This window comes from Macrobrachium nipponense, chromosome 15, assembly GCF_015104395.2.
Source record: "Macrobrachium nipponense isolate FS-2020 chromosome 15, ASM1510439v2, whole genome shotgun sequence".
In the NCBI taxonomy this organism is placed as follows: Eukaryota; Metazoa; Arthropoda; class Malacostraca; order Decapoda; family Palaemonidae; genus Macrobrachium; species Macrobrachium nipponense.
Genome location: NC_087208.1, coordinates 88,527,394 through 88,539,754, shown reverse-complemented (window position 1 = coordinate 88,539,754; position 12,361 = coordinate 88,527,394). Strand labels below are relative to the sequence as shown.

At 36.3% G+C, this 12,361-nt stretch overlaps 1 protein-coding gene across 1 annotated transcript; it reads right to left on the bottom strand.

Annotated features, from left to right (window-relative positions):
- Positions 1-9,506: 9,506 nt before the first annotated feature.
- On the bottom strand, positions 9,507-10,705 carry LOC135226747 (uncharacterized). The gene is made up of 2 exons (XM_064266456.1): positions 10,534-10,705; positions 9,507-10,297 (listed from the first exon to the last, which is right to left on the bottom strand). Exons 1-2 carry the CDS (start codon positions 10,703-10,705, stop codon positions 9,507-9,509), a joined length of 963 nt encoding a protein of 320 aa, XP_064122526.1.
- Between the last annotated feature and the right edge of the window lie 1,656 nt (positions 10,706-12,361).

Here is a 12,361-nt window from a genome sequence, read left to right as displayed (position 1 = left end):
TCTTTAACTAGCTGTTCCGTCTGGCTGAGCTTTTTCTAAACTGCCAAGTAAAAGTGTTGGGAGAACGGCTTTGAAGTCTACTCAAATAGGTCTAGATAAGTTACTTTGCTTTTGTTTCAGTATGGTGTCTCCCTTGAATTTTACTTTCAGGCATCTAAACGCATCCGATAGATGCTGTAACTTTCCATTAAAAGTGATGGACGTGATCGAAACTTTCTCTCTCTCTCTCTCTCTCTCTCTCTCTCTCTCTCTCTCTCTCTCTCTCTCTCTCTCTCTCTCTCTCATCTGTTTCAGTATAAAATTTTTATATGTGATAGAGATATTGGACAAGGATAACGAATGATAATGAGATTATGATAATCATATGAGTTATGAAAGTAGTTATCATTATTAGTATTATACAACATCTCATTTTTGTGATTCTCTTGTAAGTAGTATTTTTACAAGTCTATCCTTTGTCGTCATCAGTTAAATTATTGCTGTTATAAGTCTGTAGAAGATGAAACTCTTATTAAAGTATTTCATTCTCCTCAGAGACGAAATGAAATTATATAGATTCTAACAATAATTTAGCGATGGTTTACAGTGCATCAGTCAATGGTGTAATCAGTGAGAAGTCATTCTGACCTCGATCTTGTATCATCCTCCCATTGCCTAATTCATTGTGCATCGGCTTGGTGATCTGATTATTGTGTGTGCATTTCTAAGTAGTGTCTTGAAGTCAACGCTGTTTTTTTTTTTTTTTTTTTTTTTTTTTTTTTTGCGTATTAAAGCACATATAGTACTACTAGAAAGCCTTGGTTATATATGCCCAGCATTTATCACATTTGTGTCCCATTCATCAAATCTATGGTTTTATTATTGGTATCATATTGCTCTCCCGTCTGGATTTCTACATCCTCGAGTGATGCCTCTCTTGTACACAATATTTGGACCATCATCTAAAGGGACATCCTGTTTTGTCATCCTTCTAAAGTCATATTTTAGGGAACTTTTGGTAACCCAGTTAATGCCTGGATCTATTTTCTGGTGAGGTACAACAATGTCGTGCTGTTAAGGAAGTTGACTTTCTTCAGTCGGAGAGGATTTCCTTTCTCATTGCTTTTCCTTGTTATTGAATTGCTTACTTATTTGATGTAACAGTTGTAGTTCTTGCCATTTCTTTTCTCTTCTGTCACATAGTCATTCTTTGTGTGGAAGTATTCATTGTAAGTTATTAATATTTTTGGTTCGATCTACATGAATGCTAACTAATTTTGAAGAATATAATTTCCACTAACCTTACGCGGTACACTGTAGGCATTACTTATGGTTCTTTGCAGCGTCTCTTTGACCCCTAGCTGCAATCCATTTCATCCCTTTTACTATCCCTCTGTTTATATTCTTTCTTCTGTCTTACTTTCCATCCTCACCTAACTCTTGTTTCTTGGTGCAACTGTCAGGTTTTTGTTGTCAATTTCTGTCTCGACGCTGAATGACCTGTGGCCTAAATTTTATATCCTATTCAATTTTATTCCATGAACCTTGCTACCGTCATAGGTACCATTATTTTTATTATTCCCACAAAAGTACTCCTCTCTCTCTCTCTCTCTCTCTCTCTCTCTCTCTCTCTCTCTCTCTCTCTCTCTCTCACACACACACACACACACATACAACCATCGTCGCAGGGGCCCATACATTCATGCAGAGGTGTATCGGAACTTTCAAAGGCCGTTAATTCAGCCATAGAGCTGTTATGTGACCTTTCCCTGGCTTTTAGATCCCATAAAAGTTTGAAAGCAATTGTAACAATGGGAGAACAAAAGCTTTTTCAGAATAAAGCATATAATTTTGTTGAATTGATAACAGCATCAAAAATAAGAAAAATGATAACGCAAGCATTAGGAGCATATTGTAATTTTTTCTATCATTACTAATATTCTTAATGGTAGTAGTGGCAAAAATAGTCATCGCCAATACTGTTACAATTACTGCTGTACGACTGGTTTCTATTCCAGAAGCTTTTATAAACATAGAAAGATTATTTTCTTCCTGTCGCAGCCATAAATATCTCTGAAGTTTCAGATTTCCAGGCATTTCATTTTGGCTACAGGATTTTCACGCCCCCATTCCGACACTTATGAACTCGATTGTAATTATGACAACTGATGACTACACAAATTCACATGACCTATTTCCAAAGTAGTTCATATTATTCTGCTGTTATTAATCGCTTTTGACGAAAGAAAGTGGGTGGGATTGTAATTAATATTCTATTAGTCCTCAAAGGGCATCCAAAATTAAAAAGCATTAGACCGGAACTGATACTGATGAAGTTTTTTCTGAAAAATAATACAAGGAAATTAATGGTGACGTATCAGTAGCATTTCGTAATTTTTTATCAGATACTGAGTGTAAGAAATTAATAATTTGTTCAATCTCATTCAACAGTAGGTCATTAATTACTGTCACTTTTCCTTTCGTATCTTCCTTGAGTTACGAAAACCCCAGAAATGTAAAAGAAAAATTCAATTTCCTGACCGTCATAATTAACGAAATAGCTCACATTTTTTCCGTTTCTTTTTATTATGGATTCGCTTAATTCACTACACAACATTTCACTGAAATGAGGGTGAGTCATATATCTTCAGTAAACGAAAAGAAAACTATCCCATTGTAATTAAGAGCATAAGCATCGTCCACTTTGCAGTTATTCTGATGTACTTGTGGAGGTGGGAGAGGTAAAGCCTCATTACCTCGCGCTTTCAAGACTTTCATGAACAGATTAAATTCATTGGTACCTGAAATGCCATCCTCTTAGTTCTTAACAAGACCCTCACTGAAAAATTACAACTGTTCTCCTGCAATTACTGCGAAGTCTCACAACCTTTGGTGCATGGAACAATTTAAATTGGGACATCAGGGGGATGAACCCAATATTATGTATATTTCATAGGCGCAGTATATGCAGCAATCCATATATGGTAATAAGTTGTCTAATATGAAAGAGTTGAATAATTCCCGATAAACTGCATCAAAAACATTTCCCTTTGTCTTCCTGGGAAGGAGCTTCTTAGAGTATTAAGTTTTAATACGACTTTTGTTTAAATTCGCCTGTAACGGAACATTAAAAGATCCTGATTGCTTCCATAAAAGCTAATTATGATAGCCATAATTATACCTTATTCCATGTTAACAGATAAATTTTAAGACGTCTTTTCAAATTATTTATGAACATTTATGTGCCATTAAAGTTGTTTTCATTCCAGAAGCCATTGACCATCGGTTCACTCTTTAAAGCCAAAGATAGATTATCTTTCCTCATTTGTCCTCTGATGTCGTTTATAAGCATACATACCCTGAATGTCAAACAGGGAATGTGGAATCCACCAGTGACTAGTTAAATTTTCGTAAATTTGAACCCCAGAACATCCGAAAATCGGAAATCATTGGAAAATGTGTAAAACATTGACATCAAAGAATTTTGCACTGCCGTCCACACCAGGAACCCTCTAGACCTTCCTATTTTGGCGTCACTAATCCTCAGACAGCTTGCTTCGTCGTTAAACTCACAGACGTTTTTGTCCAGGCATGTGTTGTGTTGTTTTTATTTATTTTTAGTTGCCCTGTCACTCCTCCAGTCCGGTACTTTATCTTATGTTTTGACCTACAGCTCTGTTTACTGTTATGTTTACTTTTCATTTTACTGTATACTCTGTTACTTTTAATAATTAAAAAAAAATTAGAAAGAACATTTTATACAGGCAATCTCTCTCTCTCTCTCTCTCTCTCTCTCTCTCTCTCTCTCTCTCTCTCTCTCTCTCTCTCTCTCTCTCTGCCATTGCGTGGCGGTAATACCTTTGAAGGTTTAGGGCCGCAAATAAGTAAGCCTCTTTCTGTTTGACGGTTGTGGGTAGCGGTGGGGAACTGAAGGAAGAAAACAGAAAGTTACTGACCAGTACTGACAACTCCATCACATTATATACCATTATTTGATAATGAGCATTAGTGTGTAAAGGTAGCAATAAAAAACAAACCTATTTGTCCATCCGTTTTTTAATCTAAAAAAAAAAATCGGTTTCCTTATACTTATTTTTCTAAGGAGTAGGCCTAATTGTATTCCACGGGAACAGGGAGAAAGAGATTTAACGAAGATAATGAAAATCAGTACCTTCAGGTTTGTAAAATTTATTAGCCGGAAGAGACATTGATGCTCCTATTCAACATCTCAAATATATATACATTAATTAGTTAAATATAAGGTATACTGAGGAATTTTAAAAATTGAGCACTAAAACGAGCACCAAATGTAAACGTTTGTGAGGGTATGTACGAGTATGTGTGTTTAATTAGCAAAAACTACTTAACTTTATTATTCTTTTGTTGATATGCCTTCATTTGTTTCCAAGGACAGGGAGTTTTGTATTTCAGATTCATCTACTTTTTCTGATTATCATAGTATTTTTCTTGAAACGTTTTCACGGTGTGAATGATTTAAGTGGTTAACATATTGACGGAGAAACTGAAAAAAATGTTTATAAGAAACGAGTAATAGATTAGGAAAGGAAAGGAATGGAAGGTGACCGGGATATGTGCAATAAAACGAAGATCTTTGGGCCAAAGGGGGAGATGATTTTAGGTGATAAGGGAAGGGAATGGGATAGGAAAAGTATAAGTAGGGTGACCAGGCGTCCCCCTTTGCCAGAGACCGTCCCCCATTTTGGTTAACTTTACAAAATCACGACCTTAAGTGGGTCGTCCTTATGTTTCGTTTTCGTGTCCTCCATTGTGTATTGAAAATAAAGAAAGGTAATTCTATGGAAGACCTCCTCACTGACATATTGTATATCATTTTCTTTTCACTGAACTATATAGGAAAGGGTGTTTACGATGCTGTGCATGTGAAACAACCTGAGAAATTTATAGAAAGAATTTGAGAAATTTTTACCGTGGTTTTTTTTACGTCTGTACATTACATCCCCGAGGGACAGGTACTGAAACATGGCGTCCCCATTTTGGCCCGGGAGCTTTTCTGCGTAAAAAATATAAGCAAAAGACGTTAATTTTCTGGCATTATTTCTGTACATTTTTCAAGTTATCTCACAGTGCTGAATCAGATACAGCCGTTCCAATATGCTTCAGACCAAAAATTTCATTAATGAACAACATCTCAGAGCGAGACTCTCCCTCAGAAATATGTAAAGAAGAAACAAGCTAATTATTTTTTGACACTAGCAAACAAGTTTTTATGAACCATCTTCCAAGTTAATAATCGCCATTGCTGAGACACACACAGACAAACAAACATAGATACATAAATACATACACACATATATACGTACATACATACCATAAACCAGATTTCGTACTCTTCGAAAAAAAAAAAAAAAAAAAAAAAAACGAAACAAAATCCATGAAATCGCTGTGATAAAGCAATATTTAAAGGGAGAAATTAGATATAATACTTCAAATAGTCAAGATCACACTAGCAGTTGAGAATAAAATTCAGGCGCGTAAAATGACTTGGAAGGAGTGGGGGCTTCTGAGAGAAAAAAATATGCAAAAAAACTGTAACTTGTTCAGAGGACCTCTAATCCCAAGGATCTTCTAATCCCGAATCTTTGTTTCAATAGTTGTTCTAGCAGATATTTGTGGATTCCATGGTCTTAGTTTTGGTTGTGTTTTGCGTTCCTGTACGTGAGGTTAGCGTTTAGATAAGCTGCTGTTGTCGTTAAATAAGCTAGAATAATATTTCAGATGCACACTAAAATACACACATTATATCACAAAGGATAGAGGACGCACACGTACAAGCTGCCTTTATTCCAACTGTTCATAATTATCCATGTAAATAAATCTTCCGATCTGTTAAAAATAAAGCATAGAATTATTTTTCAAATTAAAACATAAAGAAATATGTATATGATTCGTTTTTTCGGTATTTCATTTTCAATCTGTCAGTCATCTAGGTCGGTCCTTTATCTTTCGTTGTGTGCTATCTCTGTTTACTACTTTTTTCTTATATTTTTTTTTACGCATATTCTATTACTTTTAATTTAATTTTTTAAACAATTTAAATTTTTTTCCAATATTACAAGAATTATTAGATTTTATTTTTAACTGCTTTGAAGATGTAGTTAGGTATATGGAAAATTACGAAAAGTTGGAATACAGACAACTTGTACACATACTTGTGTCATCTTCCCTGTGTATATTATATATATATATATATATATATATATATATATATATAGATATATATATATATAAATATATATATATATATATATGAATAACTTGATCAAGAAGTATATAAAACGTGATGCTATGTATAAATAAAGGTTTTTTGCCACGAAGGAAAAAATGAAAAAGCGAGATAACCAAGTACTTCGGTCCTGTTCGGACCCTTTACTGAGCCAAAGGGTCCGAACAGGACCGAAAGTACTTGGCTATCTCGCTTTTTCATTTTTTCCTTCGTGGCAAAAAACCTTTATATATATAATATATATATATATATATATATATATATATATATATATATATATATATATATATATATATATGTGTGTGTGTGTGTGTGTGTGTGTGTGTGTGTCTGTGTGCGTGTGTGTGTGTGTGTGTGTGTGTGTGTGTTTACTTGCAATAGCTTCAGTAGCTTCAATTACTCCATATACTACACAGAAGGCTCTCCAGCAGCACATCATTCCCAGACTCAGACCACCATAAATAAACGCACTTTCCGTGCATTTGAAATGCTCTCTTTTCCAAGAACTTAACGAATCCATGTTGCTTGACCATTGAATGTCTCCATGAGATCAGACCACCCTGTCTTCCAAGTTTTCAATCACGTCACGCTCTTTGCTACATTGTCAAATATCTCCATCACACACCCTTTCAACCCTTGGTGCCTATGTGTTTCATTCGGGCAAAATTGCCCCCTCATATTAAACATTTTCTTTTATTACCCGCGTTCAACATCCACCATCTACTTCATACAGTAGAATCGGATCTTCAATCCCTTTACCAATTTTTAGCTTGTGATCTCAGGTAGAGTCGGTTTTCCTGCTGACTTTTTGTGGTGTTATGGGAGTTATCTCTTCTCATGTCATATCACAATCCATTACATTTCTACTCAAAATTATACGAATCAACCGCTTATCTGTATCATAAAAAATCTGAATCTCTCATCATCCTTTGCAGTATCATAGCCACCAGTTATCACTATTATCTGGAAACATCTTCCAATCAAAACTACTTTTGCGACTTATTTTTCAATTGTCCCAAATGAACAAGTACCAAATCGGTCACATCTTTATATATACTTTTTGTATTTATGAGTCACTTATGAGTCGTGCCTTTCTCTCATAAAGGAAAATATCTCGAGTAAAAGCAACTGAAATGGCCTTCTGTCGATTATGCGTTTTAAACTGGAACATTCACTCACTTTTCATTCGCTGTAAAGGTCATCCGTAAGAGTTTCGGCTTTTTGTGCCGTTTTCTTTTCCTTTTAACCTCGGTTGTCCTTTCATCTTGAAACTGGATATCTTCACAGTATTTCGAAAAAGAGAACCTTTATGTCAAAGCACTTTTCCCGAATTGACTGCATCTGTGAGAGGTAGTTAGGGGATGTTTTGATTTCCTCTGGTAGCTACTGGCTTTCGTATATTTGTGTTCGTGTATGTCTTTGTATTCTTCTTGTCCTGTCATCCTCCAACCATTTTGACTCGACATCCTTTTAAGCTATTTCATATATATATATATATATATATATATATATATATATATATATATATATATATAGATATATATCATATATATATATATATATATATATGTATATATATAATATATATATATATATATAGCTATATATAAGATATATATATTATAATATATATATATATATATATATATATCTATATTACTATTATATATATAATATACAGTTGGTTAATTGTGAAAAGGGTAAAAATCAGAAAACATTTACGTTAAAAAGCTTTAAAATTATAGGATTTTCTAAAAACCTTTCATCATCTGTAATTTTAGAATGTTATGGTTAAAAAATTCAAGTTTGTTATTAGTTAAATAAAATATTTGTCTAGCTCTTTTCCATGCCACATCTACAAATGTCCTTGGATATTTAAGTTTCAAGACAATATTATAAATAGTTTTAATCTCAGCGTCAATAAACTGTGGGCTACAGACACATAAAGCCATTAAGAACATCCCAGAAAAAACAGAGAATTTAACATTTTGATGGTGATTGGAGTAATAAAGAACAAAAGAGGCTATATTAGTTGATTTTCGAAAGACTGTAAAGTTGAACTTTCTAACATTTCTGTGGACAGTTATATTAAGAAAATTCAAATTACAATTTTTTTCTTCCTCAACAGTAAATTTTATATAAGGGATTCAATTATTCCGATTAATAAGGAATTCTTGGAAATTTTATTTAACTGGCCAAATACAGAAAATATCATCCACATACCTAAACCATATAGCTTTTTGGGGCAAAACTTTTGTACAAAAAATTCCCCATTAAAACAAAATTTACTATCTTTGATACATAACTTATGAGACTAATGAGGTTTGCTACAGTTACAGGAATATCATAACGTTCTCATTCATCCTCCAAAAATTCAAGAAAAATGCCTGTAAGGAGTCTGGAGTCAATCCATATTGATAATCATTATATTAAAAGGAAGAGGACACACAGATGTATAGGGTGTCTTTATTCCAAAGTTTCGTGATTTTCCAATTAGTTACATCATTAGGGATGTTAAAACGAAAAATAAAATTCCTAGTAAAATTGTAAACACTAAAACTAAAAATTAATCAATGTAAAAGCTGAAAGTTATTCTTATCAAATGTACTAAATATACACATTAAAATTAAAGGAATTAACTTTTAAAAAGGACATACATTGAAATGGAAGATGACTGAACATATAGTAAGCAAAAAAATGAAAGTAACAGTGAACAGAGTTACAGAACACAAGATTAACGACTGACCTTAGAGGGGTAACAGCGTTAAACTAAACCGGAACATAAATAAACAATACAAGTCAAGATAACTACAGAGGGGAGGAGGACGTATGTGTGTTTAACAACGGAACAATTGGTTTTATGAAAAGTGATTCCATAGTAACAAAGTTTTGAGAGTTGGTGGTATGGCCTAAAATGCAGAAGTCTTTATTATCGATATGTGTTTTACAAATTGTGGAGTGGTTTCTAATATTGGAATTTTCCGGGTTTGCAACTCTGCTACCAGTACAGAAGCTTACGCCACGATGAGAATCGATACGCTCCTTAAGGAGTCTGCTGGTGGATCCCACATAGGTCGAGCCAGACTTCTGGTTCCACCTCATTCCATTTCTGCTGTTGAGCATGGAGTGTGGGGAAGGAGTCATTGTGGAGTGTGCACCATTACCTATCATAGCAAGTTGGTGTGCCCTGTCAGCTGCTTTTCTTCTCTCCAGGGCTTCTCGCTCTTTCTCCCTCTCAAGTCGCCCTGCTTCTTCTCTTTTCTCATGGACGAGCCACTCTGCTTCCCTCTCTAGTCGCTCTGTTTCTTCTCTTTTCTTTTGGGCGAACCACTCTGCTTCCCTCTCTAGTTGCTCTGCTTCTCTTTTCTTTTGGGCAAGCCACTCTATTTCTCTCTCTAGTCGCTCTGCTTCTTTTCTTTTCTCTTAGGCGAGCTACTCTGCCTCCCTCTCCAGTCGCTCTGCTTCTTCTCTTTTCTCTTGGGTGAGCCACTCTGCTTTTCCCTCTCCTAGTGACCTGCGTCGCTTTTTCTCTGGGCGAGCCCACTCTGCTTCCCCCTCTAGTTCGCTCTGTTCTTCTCTTTTTTTCCCCTGGGTTCCAGCCACTCTGCCTTCCCTCTTTTAGTGACTCTGCTTCTCTTTTCTCTTTGGCGAGCCACTCTGCTTCCCCCTCTAGTCGCTCTGCTTCTTCTCTTTTTTCTTGGGTGAGCCAGTCTGCTTCCCTCTCTAGTTGCTCTGCTTCTTCTCTTTTCTCTTGGGCGAGCCACTCTGCTTCCCTCTCTAGTTGCTCTGCTTCTTCTCTTTTCTCTTGGGTGAGCCACTCTGCTTCCCCCTCTAGTCGCTCTGCTTCTTCTCTTTTCTCTTTGCGAGCCACTCTGCTTCCCACGTTAGGTCGCTCTGCTCTTCTCTTTTTTTCTTGTGAGCAGTCTGCTTCCTCTCTAGTCGCTCTGCTCTTCTCTTTTTGTCTTGGGGGTGAGCCATCTGCTTCCCTCTCTCTTTGTTGAGCAGTCTTGCTTGCTTCTAGTTTTGCTCTTGGGTGAGCCGCTGCTTCCCTCTCTAGTTGCTCCTGGGCGGGAGCTTCTGCTTCTCTCTAGTGCCACTGCTCTTTTCTTCCCTCCAAATCTTGTTGCTCTGCTTCTTCTCTTTTCTCTTGGGTGAGCCACTCTGCTTCCCCCTCTAGTCGCTCTGCTTCTTCTCTTTTCTCTTGGGTGAGCCACTCTGCTTCCCTCTCTAGTTGCTCTGCTTCTTCTCTTTTCTCTTGGGCGAGCCACTCTGCTTCCCCCTCTAGTTACTCTGCTTCTCCTCTTCTCTTGGGTAAGCCGCTCCACTTCTCTCAATTCTCGCTCTTCTTCCTTCCCTGTCGCGTTGTTCTGCTTCTTTCTCGAGTAGCTCTGCTTCCTTCTCGGCTTCCCTCTCTGCTTTGGCCTCAGCTACTCTGACTTGAACCCAGTCCTGCCGGTACATCTAGCCTTTGGCCAAGGTCCAAGCAGTACTTGTAATCTTCCTTTTGCTGGCTTATGGCAGACATGATGGGGGTGCAAAGTACTGGTGTCACTGCAAGTGGCACTGAATGTGTTGGTAGAAATGATCTTCAGGGGGGAATAAGAGTATTCCTTAAGCATGGTTTTGGTACAAGTTCTATAATTCTGGCTTTGGGCCAGGGTGGGCGAGTGGCTGAACAGTAGGTATATGAAAAGAAATATTGAAAATTAATATTGAGACACGATTAAATTCATCAGTCTTTCTATCTAGCTACTTGAATACCTATTTGTCGTTTCATCTCTTTCACTACTTATCTGCAACGAGTAGGAATACGTATTTTTGGCTCATCCTATCCCAATTTTACCGTCATGTCCCAACTCCATTTGCCCCCATTTGGCCAAAAATAACTTAATCATTTTGGGTCGGCACCAGGAGGAACCCTATGGGCAATGTTTCAATAAACGGTCGAGGGTTGTTATCGAGTTATACAAAGTGGTAATTAATCCTTAGAGGACTTTGGCCGATGGACGAGATAACAGCTTTCTATTTACGAGTGATTGGGTGTGAAAGGTGCGCCAATCGGTTATGGATCAGTTGGGGACAGCTAAATGAATTACCAAATTGATTTCGGATCTGTGTACGTCTTACATTTTTATGTTCTACTGCTGAAGTATTTGTTTATTTATTTATTTTTTAGTTCGTGATTTTTAATATAATTACTAAATGTAATAGGAGTACATATATTTCAACAAGAAACTCCCGCTTTTTCGAGGGGTGACTCAAGCAGAAAAAAGTCAGCAACCCTTACCATATATATTCATCGTCTAATTCCGGCATCCGTCTGCTTCATCAGAAACGACATTCCGTGCAGAAAACTTCCTATACCTAGGAATTGTCCTCATCCTCATGACATGCTCCTTCAACAAATGGCTTTAGTCAGGCCCTTCTTTGACTTTCTGGTATTAATCAGTAATTTATCCTCTTCCATTCTCTCAACATTACAAGATCACCTCGTAATACCATATCAGTTTTTTTTATTAACTAATCTGCCCTTCCTCTCACTGTAGGATAATTGGATTTGTTCAGCAGACCCTAAATACCAGATAACACTCAGAATCCTCATAACACCCTGTGTTGAGTAGGGTGAATGTTATGAATTTTGGCATTTCTTGTATTTACTAAAGATTGTTTTTCTTTTCCACAAACATTTGCAAGATAAGCTAGCTCTCATCTGTTAGCTGATTATGGTCATTGGTTATGATGTTCTCCAAGTTTTAGATTATCCTCCTGATGCCTCCTGTGAATGGAAAGATATTAATTCTATTTCCTTCTTTAGTCGGTGGTTGATTTTTTTAACACCACCTTCTTAGGAAGGTATTTAGCGGAGTGGTCGCCATTTCACAATTTTACTTCAAGATAGACATCCGTACTACACGGGGGGATATTGAAGATGGATCTTCCTCCCCCTAAAAAGATTTATGCAGAAATCAGTCCCTGAAACGGAATAAAGAAAAACCTACTTTATATAAATCTTCTTATTGTTTTATATTCCAAACGCGATATTCTCCATAGCTGTATAAACGTGGAAACATTTTACATACTAAAGTATTTTTTTTTTAGATGTCTTTGAATAGTACT

Coding starts and splice junctions, on each gene's coding strand:
- LOC135226747 (XM_064266456.1), bottom strand. CDS start 10,705: ATGTACCGGCAGGACTGGGTTCAAGTCAGAGTAGCTGAGGCCAAAGCA. Junction 10,298..10,533: donor AAGAGAAGAGGAGAAGCAGA/GTAACTAGAGGG, acceptor AGGAGCAACTAG/AGAGGGAAGCAGCGGCTCAC.